This window comes from Poecilia reticulata, chromosome 11, assembly GCF_904066995.2.
Source record: "Poecilia reticulata chromosome 11, P_reticulata-male-v2, whole genome shotgun sequence".
NCBI classification, from domain to species: domain Eukaryota; kingdom Metazoa; phylum Chordata; class Actinopteri; order Cyprinodontiformes; family Poeciliidae; genus Poecilia; species Poecilia reticulata.
The window spans coordinates 26,326,607-26,347,160 of NC_088840.1; the positions used below are offsets into that span (position 1 = coordinate 26,326,607).

Here is a 20,554-nt window from a genome sequence, read left to right on the forward strand (position 1 = left end):
AGCACCAAATGGGCTTCATGATTTTTGAATTCGTTCCTGTAGGATTTTCTGTTAGAAAGCAGATTTTACCAGGTCAAAACGATTAAATCAATGCAGATCAAAGATCATTTTTTAAAATAATTTATTAGTCCATAATATCAGTACATGGAAGAGGTTTAATATTGATGCACTGGGATATTTCACATGATTAGTTCCACTCTGTGATTTTCTGTACAACAATCAGCTGGTCAAATGAAGGAATTAATTTACAAAAACATGAAATGATTTATTATGATTTTCAGTGGCAGATTTTAGCTTTATGAAGTGAGTGCTCTGTCTGCATTAGAACATCTTTGAAACAACAAGCTGCACAAATATTCTCAGATTGTTCCTTTAACCTTAAACTGATCAAATTATCTTTGGTTCAGGGTGTTTTATCTTTATGATTTTAAATATATATTTTTGTTACTGCATTTAAAACACTCCATATGGTGTAGAAATATCAGTTTTACTTTGACTAATCTGACTTCGCTTCTTACCCAAATATACAAATTATGTTGTGCTTGCATCATGACTCACATTAATCTCTTTATGCAAATGTTAACAGTGTTGGTGCAACATGACAGGTTCACTGCACTCATCAGAAACATTTCAGACATTCAGTTTCCTCTCTGATGAACATCAGATTCACCAACACACCAATCAAGCATCAGGTGTTACACTGAGGCTCCGACCAAAACCTGTAAACCAAACTAAACCTTCACAGAAGGTAAAACACAAACTTACAGCATCTTCAAAGTCTTCAGAAGTGTTCAGAGGTCATTTATAAAATAAAAATAATATTTCATCCACACCATGAAATTGGTTTCTGCTTAGTGTTAATAAAAAAAGAAAAAAAATCACATTTTTCAAAGATGATTTTCACATTTCTATTTCCAGGTAGTAACAGTACCAGCGACGGCCACAAGGGGCAGACTTCTGCAAAGAAAAATATAAAACACAAAAAGGAAAAACGGCTTTTTAAATATGCGAATAGTGTTGATATGTGTGTGATATGTGCTAATATATTAGCGCGTTTCTGTCTTTATATGTAGCGGATTCCTCCGACTGAATCTGTGTGAATATAACTAAACAGCGCCATCTGGTGGACGACTTATGGCTCTACAAGTACAAAACTAAATCTGGTGAAAAGATTCATTCCTTTTGACGTCTTGACGTGGTTAGCATGCTAATTATTAAATATGATAGTGCTTAAATTATGCACTTGAATGGATATTATTCAATGTATGAATAAAATTAATGTAACAGTGTCTGATTAATTAATGTGATAAAGATAATTAATTACTGATTTTGTAATGGAAACGGATACAGAAAACTCACAATAACTATAATAATGTCTGATGTCACCAGTTATAATTTAACACAGTTTCCTTGAATATGCAGCACAGGGATGATAAACTTACCAGAACGGAGCTGGGGAAGCGATAAGATCACATTTTAATCAGATTAGTTTCGTTACGTGTTTAAAAAAAAAACAGATTTGTTTTTATCTTTGTGTCTAAACACACGAGATAAAATATTTTTAAACATTCCCTAAGAGCTGACACATTTTTTCTTTAATTAAACCCTTTAAATTTTGAGTTTAATGATGCTTAAGTGACCTTTTAGACTTCAAATATATTATTAAATTATTTCTTCATACCAGAATCCGTACTTGAACTCAAAAGGAACCAAATCACAGCTTTTTCCATCAAAATGCACTTAGATAAACAGATATTCAGTCATTATGACCGAAACAAGAACAATAAAACACAAAAGAATTTATAAAATCTTGTTTATATTATAACTATGTATATTATGTATTTGAAACAAGGTACAAGAATCTACTTAGATTCTCTAATTAGGCCAAATATCGAAACAAACAGCCTGCAAACTATAAATACTGTAGGCTGTTTTGTGATTATAATTATTCTAGTTTATTACATTTATTTTTAAACAAGCAGATTTATGCATGTAAAAAAACAAAAATCTATTCTTCTTATGTTTTCCATATACTTCCAATGAATATATACTATGTTTTAAAAGAATGAATATGCTTACATACAGTGCAGGTGATGTAAACAAATCAGAACTAAAACACGACCTGAAAATCAACTGGAAGGTCAAAAACGTCTGGTCTAGAACATATAGCAAGAAAAACTATGAAACATGTTGTAAATAATAATAATAATAATAATAATAATAATAATAATAATAATAATAATAATAATAATAATAATTTATGCTTCTAAATGAACAGTTCTTTTTCCTTTACTGAAAATTCCTGAACATTCAGCTGACATTAAGGAATCAGTTCATTTGTTAAAAACACCAGAATTAAACTGAACTATGAACTGCGTATAGTACATATATTCAAATATGTATAGAAATAATAATATTATCATTTTAAAGGTGCAAAAACTGAAAGAACAAATTAAGAAAGTTAAAACTGTTGCTTTGTCGCCCTCTACAGGTTAAAATTAGGAACTGCAGCAATTTATATTCATGTAAAGTTGGATAGTTTTGATTTTTTTTGTTCCAGTTTTATCATCAAAATTTATGCTTTACAAAATCACAAACCTTTGTGGAAAATATCTTAGAATAATCTATTAAAAGGCATAACTGCGATGAATCTGGATGAATTATGAGTATCAGTTTAATCAGAGAGCAGTGAGGCTGCAGAGGAAAAATCCTGCTGCTTCGTGATTTATAATAAAAACATGAATGTAATGTAAATGTTTCTATTTCTAATGAGTTTTTCAGGTTTTTATCTGAGCACAGCAACAGGTCACAATACGGAGCTGCAGAGGAATCACAGCAATCTGGAACGTTTTCCCACAGGAACCAGCAGCGTTCTGGTTTCCCCTCAACAACAGAGAGAAAATAAACTTTCAGAACATCTTAGAATATTTGAAACTAACAGCTTATTCTGAGGCGACGGTCCGTCCTGATGAGGCCACTTTTCAAATCTGCTTGTGCAAAAGAACCGGGTCATTAAATCAAAAGTAACTGAAACTGAACCACCATGATGGCCGCCGATCCGAATCTCCAGGTTCTTCTGGTCCTTCAGATTGTTTCTCCAACAGGAGATTCAACAAAGTGCATTTTCTCTTCTCTTCTTCTCTTTTTTCAGGTTTAAAAACCAGCAGGAACCATCAGAACCACCAGAACCATCAGAACCTTCAGAACTATCAGAACCTTCAGAACCATCAGAACCAGCAGGAACCATCAGAACCTTCAGAACCAGCAGGAACCATCAGAACCATCAGAACCGGGCTCCCATTGGCTCCCTCAGCTTCGGTTTAAGTCACGCTGCTTCCGTCTGCGCTGACCTCACACACGTCTTCCTCACACACACCTCGAGCCAATCCCAGCCCTCCGAACATTCCCGATCCGTGATCCGGATCCAGACTCTGGGAGACGACCCCCAGCATCGCCCCTGCAGCAGCGGCCATGTTGTTGCCATGGTGACTGCTTCCTCCGGAGGAGCCGCCATGTTGTCCAGCAGCAGCTGCAGACGCTCCTCCTCCTCTGGCTGCTCCTCCCTGACCTCCGTCAATGGCAGACAGCAGCAGGTGGGTGGAGGCGCTGAAGTCCGGGCCCTCCTCTCCTCCTCCTCCACCTCGCCTCCCTCCGTCCCCACCCCCTGCTGTGTCGCCGTCGGCGCCGCGCCTCTCGCAGTGCGAGCGGTGCCTCATGAAGCTGTCGCGCCACATGAACTTCTTGCCGCAGCCCAGGCAGTCGTAGGGCTTGAGGCCGGTGTGGGTCTTCATGTGCTCCGTCAGGTGGTGCTTCATCTTGAACTTCTTGGCGCAGACGGGGCAGTGGAACGGCCGCAGGTCCAGGTGCATGTTGATGTGCCGGTCCCGCATGCTCTTGTGGGTGAAGGTTTTCCCACAGTGACACATGAACACCTTTGTGGTTCCCCCGGAGCCGCCGCCGGCTCCGCCTCCGACCCCGCCACTGTCAGAACCGTCCGGACCCAATCCGGTCTGCAGCTGGACGGCGCCGTGCTCCAGGCCGGGCGTTTTGAAAGAGGCTCCGCCCATCATGCCGGAGGCCACGCCAAGCGGCGGCGCGGCCGGGTCCAGAGCGAGGCCGGACGCCTGGCTGTACAGCAGGATCTGGTTCCCCTGCATGTCCAGAGGGAAGAGCTGTGCCCGGGCCGAGGCTGCGGACTGGACCTGACCCAGCAGGGCCGACACGGCCCGGTTGGCGCTCTGGTTCTGACCCACAGCGCTGTCATGGAGGTGCTGGGCTAACGTCTGCTCGATCAGGCTGCCCTCAAACTTTAGGTAGTCCTCTGATGACTGGCAGTAATCCACCTGCAGGCAAAGGTCAGAGGTCAGATCTGTTACAAATGAAATTATAAAACTGATTCTAGAAAAGCAGGCCCACAGCATCATGCTGCCACTGCCATGCTTCACCATACTGATGGCACGTTAAAGCTGTAGTCTGTAACTTCTACAAATTGTTTTTTACATATTTGTTGAAATTGTCATCATGCTGTGTCAGTGTTGAATGAGACAGATAATCTGTGAAAAAATATTAACTCTTCCAGCACCAACTAGAATCAACCAATCAGAGCCAGGAGGCGGGTCTTATCGCTGTCAATCACCCTCCCTTTGTCACTGCTAGCATAGCCTATTGTGAATGCTCAGGCTAGTTAGCATGGCCACCAATGATGAGGAGTTTTCTTGTAACGGTAAATTGTTTCTCTCCCATTAACATGTTGAGCAGTGAGTACACGAGATTGATTGACGGCGCTAAGACCCGCCTCCTGGCTCTGATTGGTTGTTTTTGGTAGGGATCGGTGCCTTGCTTCAGGCAGTAGCTCAAGGAGGAAATCGATCTTTCACAGATTATCTGTCTCATAACAAACTGTAACAACATGGAGAGTTTTAACAAATATGTAAAAATCTTTTTTAAAATAAAAGTTACATATTGCAAGATATTATTATCTTGTACATCCTCAAAATATTTAACTAAATTCCCAGGTTTTGATTATCTTACACAAACTAAAATAAAAAATATGGTGTAGAACTAAACATGGTCTCTGTTTACTTCAGGGGTATCAGAATAAAGGAGGCCGAATAAAAAAGAATGCCACACTTTTCAGATAGTTTTTTGTAAACACAAAATTATAATCTACAATTAGTTTCAGATTACAGGAGGAACCGGACTCTGGTACCGGCTGACCTGTGAGTCCATGTCGCTCTCCGCTCGGACCGCCAGCTCCGCTGAAAGGCTCCTGATGTTGGAGATGTTGAAGTTCGCTCTCTCCCGCTCTCTAACCAGCTCCATGTCCCTCTCGTCTTCGTCCTCCTCATCCTCACCGCCCTCCTCTCCGGACACGACGATCAGGTCGTCGTCCTCCGTCCGCTCCGTCTTCACCACCACCCACTGCTTGCGTGGCATGATGCTGGGCTGGCTGTAGGCGGGACGCTTCTGCAGCGCCGCCTCAGAGTCCTCCCCGTCCTGCAGAGGGACGGAAAATACGGCCTGTTAGTTATTATTAAAGTAAAGATTATTTTAGTTATCGATTATTCTGATGATCAGTGGGACAAAATAAATTGCCACATTCTGCAAATTTTTCAATTAAGTCTTTTTACACAATATTAAAAATACATTAAAAGAAGCCAATAAACAAATAATTCCTCTTTTAAATAAGAAAAATGAACATTTTATTGCCTAAAATGCAATAACAGCATTCTTTTAGTGTTTTTGGTACATTTCTTAATTACTGCACTGACTAGTTAAAGATTATTTCATTAATCATAATTACTGCGTCTCACTCAAACTTGACCTGATAGGAGGAAACGCCGAAGCTGTCGCTGACTCCGACCTCCTGCTCCAACACTGAGCTCACTTTCTTCCTCCTCCCACTGCCTCCTCCTCTTCCTCTCTTCCTGTGGTGGTACATGACCTCCTCCTCTTCCTCCTCCTCCTCCTCCTCCTCTATGAGCAGGGCCTCCTCTCCCCCTGATGGGGTGCAGTAGCTGGGGGTGTTACTGGCCCTGCCTCCATCCACAGAGGCCCCCCCAGCCGCTGCTCCTCCCCCAGAAAGCTGCTCCCGTCTCGGGGGCTGAAGTAGTTGGTGCTGCTGGGCGACTGGCTCTCGCTCACCGAGGGCCGGCTGGATGGTTGGGGGACCCTCTGGGGGTCGTTGGGCTCTACAACCGGGACGCCATCTGTGCTCCCAGTTCCACCAGCTTCACTGTTGCTGCTGCTGCAGCCGGGATTGGCCGAGCTGCTGCCTCCACCTGCTGCGTCCTGCGCTGCTCCTCCTCCTCCTCCTGCCGCCGCGGCGCGGCCCTCCTTCAGCAGCTCGGTGCATTTGTCCACGATGTGCCACATCTGCAGCACGCTGCCCACCGTGAGGTAGTTAACGATGTCGTCACGCAGCATCCGCAGCTGGCCGGTGTAGGCGCAGCTCAGGACGCTCTCGAACGCCAGCGGGTCCATCACCGCGGGGATGGAGACCGTCGACATGTTCTTCAGCAGCACCTGGAAAAGGTCAGAAGGTCGTCAGAAGGTCAGGGTTAGGCTGCTTCAAGGTAGGAGAGGGTATTCATCATTTATAATACATTTATCATGATAAGAATTTGATTTATTATTGTCCCAATAAATTCCAATAAATGATGTTTACATTCCCCCAAAACCACGTCAGTATTTTTATCGTCACTAGAGGGCGCCAAATTTGTAAAGCATTTATTGGAAAGTCGAAGGTTGGAAATAAAAAAATTTAGAAAATAGCAAAAATAATTTAGATAAATATTCTGTGAATGTACAAAAGTTTAGCATGAAATCAATAGGATAAAACATACAAGGGGCAACTATAGGTAGGAATTTATCATGTCATTTATTATTTATTGGAATAGTTTGATTTATCATTGTCACAACAAATTCCAATTAATTATATTAAGAATCCCCCAAAACTGGTCATATAGTTAGTTTTACTATTTATACTGTTTGTTCTATGAAGGGGTATCAATAAATATGAAAATATGATTAAATGTGTGGATTTTATTTAAACAAATCACACTTCTTAATGTGACTGGTGTCTTAAAAAACTTTGTAATTGTGAGGCTATATCATGCAGTCTCAACTATAGTTACATAAAATAAGCAATAAATAGTTTTTACTGTAATTTGTATCATCACAATATTACTATAAAATATTGTGATAAAGAATTAGGTTTATATCTTCCAGCCCTATTTAAAAAATGTTCATCCATCCATTTTCTTGCACCCTTGTCCCTCAGTGGGGTCGGGAGGGTTGCTGGTGCCTCTCCGACTAACGTTCCGAGAGGCGGGGTCACCCTGGACAGGTCACCAGTCTGTTGCAGGGCAACACAGAGACCCACAGGACACACAACCATGCACACACACACACACCTAGGGACAACTTGGAGAGGCCAATTAATCTAACAGTCATGTTTTTGGACTGTGGGAGGAAACCGGAGTACCCGGAGAAAACCCACCATGCACAGGGAGAACATGCAAACTCCATGCAGAAAGACCGGGGCCGGGAATCGAACCCAGAACCTTCTTGCTGCAAGGCAACAGCTCTACCAACTGCGCCACTGTGCAGCCCTAAAAAATGTTCATTTTAAGTAAATATGGTTGAAAAATAAAGCAGATCATAGTTTATTACCACCAGAAGAATAAAAACTTATCATTTATTTATGATTCGCAGAAAATCAACTAATTTGCTTATTAGCATTCATATCTTCCTTTATTATTTGCTCCCACATGGTTCTGAGATACGTCTCAGAACCATTTGGGTCAAACTCGCCCACCTGATCATGGAAGTAGGGCGAGGACGCGGCCAGGACGCAGCGGTGCGCCTTGAAGACGTGTCCCTGAACGTGGATGGACAGATCGCAGAGACTGCCGTCCTCTCTCTGCCGGTTGAGGCTGTCCAGCACCGAGGTCTGAGCGCCGGGGAAGCTGACCTCCACCAGTGACCCGCCTGAGCTGCTGCTGCTCCCCACCTCCATGGGAACCGACTGCATCTGCAGGAGGAAGAACTGTCAGGATCCTGGAGTCTGAAACCATCAAGCTTCAAAATCTTGGAAGTTTTAATGAGTCAGCATTAATGATTTTATTTTCTCTTCTCCTGACCTCTCATGGGGCGTACCACAAGGCTTTGTTCTGATACACCTTTTGTTTTTCCTTCTACTTTGTGTCACATCATGTTTTTTCTCCTGTGTTTGCATTTCAATCTCATCACAAGGGATCCTGAGCTTTGTCATCGTACGAAACGCCAGCTACACTTTGCAATGGTCACCACTCACACTCATCTCTAAGATAAATTGTAAGAAACCAGTTAAAGAAAGAGACATGTTTACGGACGACAGAGGACGTTAGAGTACCTGGAGAGAACCCATGCATGCACAAGGAGAGCATGCAATCTTTATGCAGAATTTGTTCAGTTACATTCCCATCCCTATTCAGCTGCCAGTCTCTTCCACTAGAAAATTAAGCTTCAAAACAAATAATTGCTGCTTTGAAGCTAAAGTATTGTTTCCTTCAGTTCAGCTGAAGAATTTTTAACGCCAACCAGTGCATGCATTCTGTGGTTGCATTAACCAAAATATACAGAATCAAACTGTTCTTAATATTAAATATGATCAACATTTAACTGAAATATTCTGCAGATGATCACTCATCAACAGACTCATTCCTTTATAATCAGGAGTTTCATGTCCTGCAGCCAAATATGTTCATTTCTATTGCATGTCATGCATCACCCATCAGACACAAAGCAGCAGATCATACTTACTGACAGCACAGTGTTGTTCTAGTTGAACAGGTTGACTTTACAGAAAGCTGCACATCTCTGCAGGTTCTCCACTGATAATAACACTTTACTGCAGAGTGCATGAGAAAACCAGCCTAAAACCAGAGTCAAGTGGCACTTAGAGAGCTGCACGTCCCAGACTGAGCTGTTATCATGTCCTGAGTGAGACTGTCAGCTCCAGTCTGACAGAGAGACAGACATCTGTGAAACATCTGGAACAGCGTCAGACTCCATCACTACAGCTGTGAGGTTAGCCTGCTAGCCGCAGTTAGCTCACCAGGCTGAGGTAAAAGCAGCAGGTTCGGCTCACCGTTTCAGTCCCTGCAGCCCTCAGAGGTCCGGTGTGGTTGAGCCGAGGGCAGAAACCGCTGCCAGGTCACCCAGAACCAGAACTTCCTGGCGCATTTTCACCGAACCCGCTGCCCGTCGGATCCCTGCGGCTGCAGACAGCAACTCTACGCCTTTAAGGCCACTCCAGACAGGCGGGCCAGACTTTGGCCGACAGAAAATCACATATTTAAAGTAAGCTTTAATAAAGACCCTGATAATCAGAAAGAATATGGAAATACATAAAACTATCACCAAGAATTTTATTTTCACATATTTTTAAAGGAACTAGTCAGATCTTCCCACTGACAAATGTCCAGAGTAAAATTACAGCTGGGTAAAGAAGTACGGATTTCCGCTGCAGAATTAAAAAAAAAAAAAAAGAAATTCATCCCTCTTCTATTTTACACCTGTAAATCAAATATTGCAACTATTTATCTGTACCATTGAGTTTGTTGTGAAATATTTTAAAATCCGACATAAATCCTCAATTTACTTTTGTTTTGAAATCCGTTAAAGCCACTTTATTCTTGAAAGTAAAAACCTTTAATGTTGCAATTTATATTTAAAAATTCTTGAGTTATGTAGATCTCATACTTTGTCAAAAAAATGGCTCCAGTTTAAACCACAACTGAGCAAAATCATGTTATATAGCAGTTATTGGGATCATACGAGTTATGACATATTTTAAATATGTTCTAGTTAAAATAAGTCTTACTCAAAACCAGTCAAAGTGGGACATTTTAATGACAATTTTTTGATGCACATAAGTCAGAATTTGATTAAAAAAAAAGTTCTTATAACAGCAAACATACTATAAATGGAAAAACACAAATAGTAAAAACTTTACAACAGTTTAAATCTAGTTTAGTAATAAATATCTATTGTTGCTGCAGGTTGAACCAGACTATTAGTTATAGAAATTGAACGATAAGAGTAAAGACATCAATACATTTATTTGTACTTAAAAGATCAGAAATAAATAAAATGGACCCGTTTCCTAAAAACATCAGTGATGGATATTTAATGCAAGCAGTTAAAAACAGACAAATATTTACATGAGGCACAATTTACAGATTGGTGAGAAAAAACAACATTAAAACCTGTTAGTGATTATTGAGAGGCCCTGAGAATTTACCAAAGCTTTAATTTCTTATGAATTTGGCACCAGATTAAACTCAAAACAACAAAGAGAAACGGAGTGCAAACATCTTACAGATTGATTATAGTAATAGAAGAAATGACATGTTTATGTAAAAACTTTGATCTTGTTGGAACTCGCTGTCCCAATGACGCAATCGTTCACCTGGAAAAACAGCAAAACAAAAATTAAAAAAAGCTTTTATGGCAGAACTGAACATGAAGCTCTATTTAAACAGAAACTCATCAGGATGGTGATGAACATGATTCATCCAACTATGAATCACTGAATAATAAAAGCCCCAATATCAGCCATGTGTCAACAAACTGACTAATGTTTTAGTGAAATAACGTCTGTGGTAAATAATTCAGACCAAACTGACTGACCTTGCTGGCAAACCTCAGAGAGTTGAGTGTTTCTCCAAAGCTGTCCGACTCTGGAGAAATGTTCACGAACATCAACCTGGAGCCGAAACAATAAAAGTGATCAGAAACCTGCTTTCAAAGTCACAACAACACGACCGATGTTCCTACAGTTAATCTGATTAATATCTTTTAAATAAATCCTTTTTTAAACAGATGAGTGACTTTTGCAGGGTCGATGATGAAGAACTCACGTTTTGCTGTTTCCTCCCAGGCAGTTCTGCAGCAGGTAGGTCAGCTTGGAGTTCCTGTATGGGACGTGGCTCTCCTGAAACGGTTAGTTTTTGTTTTAGAAGCAGAATGAAACTGGCTCATGTTGTGAATAAATGACTTCGGGTCTCACACACCTTGTTGGCCAGAGAAGTGATGACGATGCCCAGGTTGGACAGGGAGCTGTTGATGGACGTCATCTCCTTGAAGCGCTCTCCCTGAGACTGACTGTTCACCAGTCGCTCGCTGCCGGCCAGGTCCACCAGGCAAAGAGTGGCTGTAACCATGGAAACAACGCGAGGAGGATCAGTCAGGAAACTATTTGGTTCAAAACATCAGAACAGGAGCAGCAGCTAAATTCAGGAGCCGATTTATAGTCTCTGTTTTTGTAAAGTTTTAATTTGTCAATATCAACATTTCTGTTTAGGATTAATACAGAAACGTATAAACTTTTTAAATGATTTCTCTTTTTATGGTATTTATATCAGGAGTAGAAATCAAAGGAGAGAAAAGCTTTAAAGTTAAAACTTAATCATCTTTTATCATCATTTAGCAGTAATAGTCATTGGCATGGTGGCTAGCATAACCAAATCAATCTTCCCATACTCAATATATTTATTGAGTATGGATACATTTTCTGGTCCAAGTACAAAACAATAATCATTTAAAATGTCTAAACTCCAACATCTCCAAAAGGATTCCAGCTTTTCCAAATGAAGGACGTCTGATAACTATTTTTATACTGATGCAAGATAGAAACTTCCCCTTTCTTCAGGAAACCAGCTCTTCCCGTTTCATGACTCTCTTTCTGCCTGACTATGATTTTTATGATTAAATAGAAAAAGTAGAATTAAAGCAAAGTTTGCAGGACAATAACACACACAACCAGATTAATTTATTACCGTCTGACTCTACTGTTGGGTCTTGATGTCCCCTGTGTAATTTATTATTATTACTATTAAACTAAAAATCTCCAGCATGGGAAGTGGTATGAGCTCGACTTTTCTCAACATATTCTGGTTCATGAACAAACTGCACACAAACTTATGAAAAACTGAAAAAGTATACTGCTCAAAAACTAAAGGGACCACCACAATACAACTCCAAGTAAATCAAACTTCTGTGAAATCAAACTGTCCACTTAGGAAGCACACCGATTGACCGACGAGGGTCTCTGTTAATCGGTGTTGCTTCCTAAGTGGACAGTTTGATTTCACAGAAGTTTGATTACATTGTGTTGTTTAAGTGTTCCCTTATTTTTTTTGAGCAGTGTATTTTCTCTACAGCTTCTGACAGAATCAAACTGAGATGTAGGAAGAGTCTTTATCACAAACCTGAAGAGGAGCCATGTCCAGGGAATTCTCAGAGCTGCTGCTGGTGAGAACGCTCCTCGATGACATGACTGGCAGTCGGGACATACTCGGCTGAAGACAGAGGACAAAAAACCGGTCAAAATAGAGAACTCACAAAAGAGAAAAGAAAGAGTCAGCTGCTGGTTAGCTGGCAGAAGAAAGGAGACTAAAATCTTACAAGAAAGACACAAAAAACAAGAGGAGTTAGAAAATCTAAGCACACAGATAATCCAACTACTACAATATTAACTTGTTTATTTTTCATTTCTAGTTTAAAATAAACTTGACACATGTCGACATGAATTAAGTTTTGAATGAAAAGTAGTTTGAACATAAATATTGTATAGCATCAAAAGAAAATCTACAAAACTATTACCACTTTGCATCCAAACAGTCAAAAACCTAACGTTAATTATGTAAATATTAAATATTTAGCACAGATAGGATTTAAATATAATTACTAGATCATGTCAAATCTTTTTTTACGTTCCTGTCAATCCAAACAAACATGCAGTCAGTTTCTAGAGTTTGACTCAGAACCTTTCATTCAGTGTAATGTAGCTCAAGTGCTTCGATGTCCCAGGTGGTCAGCATGGGCACTGTAGGGCTGGCGGCACGGAGGACAGCCAGGCGCTCCTCAGTGACGTGCCTCTTAACGCCTTGAATAATGTCACTGAGGAGCGACCTGGCCAACTCGGAGAGGTGGATGTCAAGCCGGAATGCGGCATAGCCGCACCCCTCGGGTCAGGGGACAGCCCTGTCCCGTAGTTGACGAGGATCCGCCTCTCCAAGTTCTCCACACAATGGTCTGTCTTCAGGTGAAGAGCCAGTTTCGAGGTGCAGTTGAAACAGATGGGGCATCTAAAAGACATTCTTGAAAAAGAATTTGATCAATCAATGACAAATGAAATCAATTTTTAATTGACAGAATTGTTTAATGTAGCCATTCTTTTACAGCAGCTGGATCAGGTTCTATTATCCCCTGTGCAGATATACTTCAAATATTTCACAGAAGTCTGAAACAATTTTTAATTGTTAACAACAAACATACGGTAAGTATTTGTTAAGCATAACAGTTATGCGTCACATCCAGGGTAGCTTGCTACCAAGTGAGCAGCTGGCGGGCTACCCTGGATGTGCCAACCAGCCCACTTGGTAGCAAGGTATCGTGGAGCAAACAGGTGTTTCCACAGTTACAAATTCGAAAGTTTTCTGCTTTCAAAGTTACATTAACTCACCCATTGAATGGTAAAGTTGCACATTAAACCCGCTTCTATTCCAAACATCACATCACATTTTACATTAAATAAAAACTTACTCTTTTTGAGTATATTGGTGGTGCCGCGACTGTCTGTTCTGCTGTCTGTCTGTGTCTGAGGAACTCCTGCTCCTCTCTCACCTGTTTTCAATTAACAGCTAATTTAATTGGACACAGGTGCGTGTGACGCAGGAAGTGGGAAGGACTTCACCTTCTCTCGGAGACTTCACAAGACTGATAAAGAAATACAGTAGGAAGTGATCATTATCCTATAATTATAAGGGTAGGAATAATTGGAAATTAGTATAAAAAGAGTGGGGAGAGATTAAACTTTAATAAGGCAGATTGGAGTAAGTTTAGATATTTGAGTGAAATGTATTTAGAAAAGGTAATTTTAATATGCATATAATAAAGTAAATGCAAGTATCTCAAAAATAATAATGGAAGTGTAACAAAAGAACAGAATTTACTCGGGTTCAGACAGCAGTTTACTATCAACCAGTTTATTTATTACAAATTACTGGACTGAAACACATCCAACTTCGTTTCAACACTTTGTCATAGTTTTCCTGGAAAACCCACAATGAGAAAAGAAAAACAAAACATTTAGGTCATAAGGAATCCTTTCAGGGTCCTTGGTAAAAAATTAAATTAAATTAAAATAAGCTGGCCAGCAAAAAAAAAAACAAAACTTCATATAGAGCTCTATATTTGTGTGCAGAGACTGGCACGTCTCTGCTCCGCAGCAGCTCTGAAACTCTAAAGCCCGGGAGTTTCCCTAGTAACTAAGAACAGTCAGCTCCATTTTAAAACAACACTTAAGATTTTTTATCAGGAATATAACTCCATAAAATAATAAGCACCTCATGAACATAGATGAAAATGAAATATTTCATTTAACACGACAAACTCGACAGTCATTTTAACTCACAATACCCACGGAAAAACAGGAGTTTGGTTTTGTTGAGGAAAAATGACTATTTTTAGTGTTTAACACAGTTTAAACCTTTTAGAACAAATTTCTTAAGTTTGAACAGGTTTGTGTTAGTGATTTAAAACCAGAAGAACTATTGCTGGGTTAAGTATTTAAAGTACAAAGGAGAATAGAGGATCTGCAAGAGAATTTCGGCTCAGACCCCTGGGGTCTTATCATTAAAGACAGGAGGTCATAAATCAACATATGCAGGAAGGTGGAGGACATTATCACTTGAATTACTCTGAGAAAGGGAACTTTGGTCGGTTCACGTAACCAGGATGAAAGTCTTCCAAACTAACATCTGACATGGGGCAAAAAAACTGAACATAAAATGTTTTAAATCACTAACAGTTAATTTGTAAGACATTTTTCTTAGTTATTAATATGTTTTGACTGAAAATTCTATTATCTTGTTTTAGAATGAATTTAGTCAATGATGAATGTATTTGAAATTGTATTATTTCTGACTATATTAGAATCACATGAAATGTTTGTTTAGTATTAGAAAATACTTAGGTTTATGGTGAATGAATGTCTTAATTCCTATTGTTTCTAATTCCTAATTAGAAACAAGAATTGTACTTCATTATTTTCTGTTAATATTGTCTATTCTTTTGGTTTGATATCAGGACTAAACTTTGGAGATGCTGAGTGCAGAAGAACAAATTGGTTTTTGGAGAACTTTTCATTGAATTAAAAGTACAGTATTAAAGGTTGTTCCTGGCAGAGCAGAAGAGAAACCAGAATTTCACAGCTACCTGTGAGGTTCCTGCATTTGTTTCTCTTGGCCCAGACGGCTGTAGAGCCGGATAGCGTTAAGAAAATACATTTAAAATAAGTTAGTTAGAATTTATCATGACTTGATGAAATACCATAATTATAGTTTTAAAATTTATAACATATTCTGACCTATTGATCTTTATTTACTGTAGTTAAAGCAGATTGTTTGTCAAGATCTCTGATCTGCTCTTTGTCTGTTGGGAAACAATCAGTAGGAAGTTCTAGCTTTCACACTGATCTGTGAAAGCCATAAACCACCATGAATTCGGAGAGCCTGCTTCTACCTTATTAACAAAAGGTGTTGATCTTGTCAACAAATGCGGGACTTTTTCTAAATTTAAAAGAGCCAGAGATGCCTTCCAATTGGTCAAGTAGAGATACGCCTTATTTGAATACATTAAAGAGAAACACACCTACAGGTATAAAGTTTGTGCACAAGGAAACAATCAGAAAAAAGCTGATATTTTACTTCTGCACCAGTCTTTCTAAAAGGACGTCCTGATATTCTATGTCTTCTTGTCTCAGGTAACATGTTTGTGTCTGGTTTCTTCAGTTCCTTACTATCTTAATTTTCTTCTGATTGGATTAAATCCTGTAATTCTGTGACGTCAACACGCATTGTTGTGTTTTTGTCCCCGCCGTGGCCACGCGAGAGAACCCGGGATCAAAGGAAGTATCAGAGCCAGAGTTTTCTAATTTACCAGTAATAAAAATTCTTCCTTAACAAAGCCAAGACCAACGAATGCCTACGCACGGGATGTGCAAAACTGGAGAGACAAGCGGGAGAAAACTCCATCAAAAACGTTGCTGCAAATTGACAGAGATGGCAAAAACTTCTCAACTTGTCACGGATGTGGACAAGTTAGAGCTGACAAGTTGAGAGGTGTCCAAAACTCATGTCCTTTCCAATGAGGATTCTGGAATGGACAAACATGGCATACAGTTTAAAAAGTCTTTGTCACGTAGAAATGAACAAAACCAACAAAAGGTTAGAGAGAAGGCAAGGAACGATTGGTAAAGCCAAGGAAACACTCAGAGTTAGTGAAGGCAAACGGTCAGAATATGTACATGAGAGAGGAAAAATGTTCACGAGCAGGTTAAATTTCAAGAGAAATGTAAGAAGATGGCCTATGAAAATATAGAGAATATAGGAGAAAAGAATATGTCAAAGAGCTGTTGAGGAGAAAAAGCTTAATCAAGAAAAAACTAAGCAGGATTTGCCCAAAAGTTACTTGACAACAGGAGAAAGAAAAGAAGTCAAATGCAAAAGTATTGACTGATGCATGGGATCATTGAATACAAATGGCAAAAGCAGATTGAAATGGACAAGATCATAATAAAGGGTCTGATCCTGATGGAATCAGAGCAGTCGCATCGAACGGAGACGTTGAGAAGAAGAAACAGAAGAAGCAGCAGAAACTCAGAACACAGGACAAGACTGAGCAAAACAGAGGACCAAAAGTTGAATTCCTTAGAGGAATGTAAGCAGATTGTTTATGAAAATCTGGATATATCAAGAAGAAGGAAGCTGCAAACTTTGCTCTTTGGAGGAAAAGCAATTTCAAGAGAGGGTTAAGCAGCAGTTAGGCCAATAAACGAATAAGAAGAAAATAGCGGAACATGAAAGGCAACAAATGGCTGCCACAGGAGTCAGATAGACTGCATCAATTGATGAAATGGATCAGGAGACAGAAGAAAGAGAAAGACTGAAATTTTTTTGGAGGCAGAATGAGACTGAGCCAAAACATGAGACCAAAAGAAGACTGGTATGACAATTTCAGGATATATGAGGAAAGAGCTGCCTACGACCTGTTTGCAAAAGAAGCTATGCAACAGCATGGCTAAGAGAAGGTGCCAAAATGCTACATGAAGCACATCAGCAGAAGAAGGAACTCCAAAGCCAAAGACTCTGCTGATAAAGTCTTCGCTAGTTATGAAAATAAACAGGAACAGAAGAGGGAAATGGACAGGCTGAAAGGGAAGGGGTGCTTCCTGGATATCCAGCTGAGAAATTGTAGCCAGGAGACAGAAAGGATCCCCAGCAGAAACTGAAGACACAGGACGAGACTAAAACATACGGAAAATTTAGTAATAATGCAGTGGGAATACAGCACAGTGTAACTAAGCAAGAAAGAGATGTTCAGTATGAATCTGGCTTTCTAGACTATGAGAGTGACTGCGACATTCCTGATAAGGACAGAAGTCGTGAAATACGTAAAAAAATTGTGTACGACCAACTGTCACTTACAAAGAAGGAAGAAGCTAAAAACGGGCTTTTATGGAGGATAAGTTACTGAAAGAAAGGAAAGACGGGAATCTGCAGAGCAAAAGCGTGAAAAACTGGAGAAAGAGAAAAAAGCTGCAGTATAAAGAGTCTGACTATTCTTGGGATTCCCAGATTCAACTCAACGGCAGGGAAAAGGAACTGTGTGAGATTGAAGGAAAACATGCAGACTTGATGGATTAGACAGGTGTGTGGAGCTGAAACAGTAAGCCAGCCACCAGACTCTGCCAGGGAGAAGTTCCTCCCTGGCAGAGTCTGCAGAAGATCTGCAAGAAGATCGGTGGGTACTGTGGACCAACATGACGACCAGAACAGACATATACTGAGTAGTCAGAAGTTAGGAAGCCTGTCACATTACCTTTACTCAAATCCACCTCTGTGCACTTTGCTGAGGATCACCAACAGCAAATAAAAGAGTAAATTCCCGTCCATTCCAGTCCCAGAATACAGAATAGCTGTTTCTCAGCTGGCCAAGGAATGTGATGGGATCCCCGGAGGAGCTGACCAAAAGTGGCTTAGGAGAGGGAGTTTGTGCTCCCTACTTAGGCTGCTGCCCCCATGACCTGAAGAAAATGGATGGATGGATAGATGGATAGATAGGTTTTCTCTGGGTGCTCCAGTTTCCCTACAAAAACGATAGATAGGTTTTCAGCTTCAGAAGGGAGGCCCAGACTTCCCTCCTCAGCCACTTCTTCCAGCTCCTTCGGGGAATCCCAAGGCGTTCCCATGCCAGCCGAGAGACATAGTCCCTCCAGCGTGTCCATGTCTTTCTGATTAGCTTCCCCTGTGTATTTAACCCCACCTGTTGTCTCTGTCCTTCGTTGGGTCCTCGTCATTAGTTCATCGTTCTTCTGTCCGTTTGCAGTGCCGCATGTCTTTCTGAGTTTGTTCCTGATTCTTTATTAAATACATAATTTCCTCATTACTACCTGGGTTTACCGGCGTCTTCCTCACCTACAACCATGCACACATGACAGAATGTCCCTAGTATTAGCTACGAGAGAGATATGGCCAGGGCCGTACAGAGACCACTACAGGGGCAGGTGCTCAACAACAAAAAAGGGCCCATCTAACCGCCTTCTAGGACAGAATATTAACAGCCTCTCAGCTTTCAGAGTTTAATAAACAATGATAAATTACAAAATTGTGAGACATACAATCAGAGCTAAAGGAAATCTCTACATAGAGCATAACACTATGCATATGTAAGATATTTATTAGTAATTTCTTCTGCAGGTCTATTTTGTAAATCAGAGCTGGTGGTCTAGCTCTGGTTTACATATTTTGTCTTTACATAATTACACTATTAAAAATATAAACAAGGGCACAAAGCCACCTTTGTGCCCTTGTAATCTTTTTATAGATTACAGATTAGTGGACTGTAATCTCTAAAAAGAGCTTCCTGTTTGCTGCAGTGGAGATGAAGACGGTCCAATCAGGAAAGCAGAGCTGCATCAAACTTTAGGGTGGAACTGCAGAAAAAAGAAAAAAACAAAAGCAAAAATTGAATTGTTAATGCATGTCACCATGAGAAAAGCCTACTGAGTTTTGCTTAAAAAAACCTTTTTAAACATTTAAATCACACATTTGTCTCATGAACAGCAGTCTCATGTCTCAGTGATTGTTTTTGTTAAACAAACTTATTTGTGCATGTCATAAATCTTTTCTTGATATTCTAAGTTTTTGTTTGACTCAAAGTTTTGCTTGTGATTCTCACATGACGTTGTGAGCAGTGGCGTAGCCAGAGGGGGGCAGGGGGGCCATGGCTCCCCCTGTCATCTGATTGGCCCCCCAGTGGCCCCCCCTGATGATTGAAATGTAACGGCACCAGGTTATTCCTGTACATTATTTGGAATCATTCTAAGTCAATATATCTAAAGAAGAAAAACAATAATAAATATATGAAAAGAAAATGTATAAAACTTTATATAAGTCCATGTGATGACATAAATAAATAGATTTTTATCAGGCGCGATACCAGCCTCCTATATACTCATAACAACAAGCCGATATTCTTCTCCTGTTTCAGTTATGCTGCGCTGTGGTGCAACTCAAAGGCTAAAGCATTTCATACCTGGTGGTGCTAAAACACCAATAAGTTATTTATTGATCCTCTGCAAAAAAGAGAAAAAACCGAAGAGGGGCAGACAATGTTCGTAGTTTGGAGCAGAGGTGGCGCTGGAGTTTTTTTGTTGTCTGTCAAAAAAATAAATAATTTTATTTGCAATTTGTAGTCATCAAACGAAACATTTATTATTTCTCTGCTAGAACGTTTTTGAAATCAGGTAACATTTCACAAAATGACGTGATTAGAAGACGGCAGAACTCTGATCGTTTCCTGATCCCGCATCACTTCCCTCTGCGGGAGAAAAACCAGCAGAAGCGGATCAGCTGCGCTAGGAGCTCCAAAGTCTCTGGTCCGTTAAATCGTCCAGATCAGAGATGATCCTCTGACTGATGTTGTTCTTAGTCTGATTAATAATGAGCTCCACGATGTTCTCTGTGCGTAAAGTTGAAACTGTCTGCGCACCAAGTGGTCAGCTGATCACAGTCTGGACAGAAACCAGCGAACTGCTCTCTGTTCTTATCAAGATGAGGCTGAGGAGGGAATCTGACATATTAACTAGTTAAGTTTTTACTGCTTTTGTTTTTAAAACATTAACGTAAGCAGTGTAACTGTATATTGTATATTTGGCGTTTGTCATCATGTGGATTAATTGGAGCATTTAGCGCATTTATTGCCCAGCGCTCTGCGCTTGTTTCTGCCTAACGGATCTGCACTTTAATTTCTTTCCTCTCTCAACAGTCAGCTGTTATTCCTCTACTAAACAATAAGTAGATCACATTCTCTTTAGGTTTTCTCTGTGTGCTCCAAACTCATTAAATGTAAACTCATCAGAAGCCCGAACCACCATCAGGCAAATAATTCTGGTGCGACCCGAAATTACCCGTCAAATTACCTGTCCAATCAGAGCTTCCTA

General features: G+C 40.2%; 2 protein-coding genes and 1 pseudogene across 3 annotated transcripts in view; all 3 read right to left on the reverse strand.

Moving 5' to 3' along the window:
* Nucleotides 1-104: 104 nt before the first annotated feature.
* Nucleotides 105-9,852, reverse strand: LOC145553566 (zinc finger and BTB domain-containing protein 22-like). The gene is given in 6 exon segments (XM_081612151.1): nucleotides 105-4,343; nucleotides 5,218-5,496; nucleotides 5,825-6,076; nucleotides 6,079-6,525; nucleotides 7,820-8,035; nucleotides 9,134-9,852. Coding segments are annotated over 5 exon segments (2,217 nt in total). The 5' UTR covers nucleotides 9,134-9,852; the 3' UTR covers nucleotides 105-3,320.
* Nucleotides 9,853-10,312: 460 nt separating this feature from the next.
* LOC145553567 (carboxy-terminal kinesin 2-like) lies at nucleotides 10,313-12,366 on the reverse strand. The gene is made up of 5 exons (XM_081612152.1): nucleotides 12,258-12,366; nucleotides 11,061-11,200; nucleotides 10,908-10,981; nucleotides 10,678-10,753; nucleotides 10,313-10,456 (listed from the first exon to the last, which is right to left on the reverse strand). Exons 2-5 carry the CDS (start codon nucleotides 11,121-11,123, stop codon nucleotides 10,400-10,402), a joined length of 270 nt encoding a protein of 89 aa, XP_081468278.1. The 5' UTR covers nucleotides 11,124-11,200; nucleotides 12,258-12,366; the 3' UTR covers nucleotides 10,313-10,399.
* Nucleotides 12,286-20,554, reverse strand: part of LOC145553845 (zinc finger and BTB domain-containing protein 22-like) — an 11,339-nt pseudogene continuing 3,070 nt past the window's right edge. Inside the window, exons 4-5 of the transcript XR_014089886.1 lie at nucleotides 13,012-13,087; nucleotides 12,286-12,347 (exon numbers count right to left, since the gene is read on the reverse strand). The product of XR_014089886.1 is annotated as a zinc finger and BTB domain-containing protein 22-like (transcript). The remainder of the gene's footprint in view (nucleotides 12,348-13,011; nucleotides 13,088-20,554) is intronic.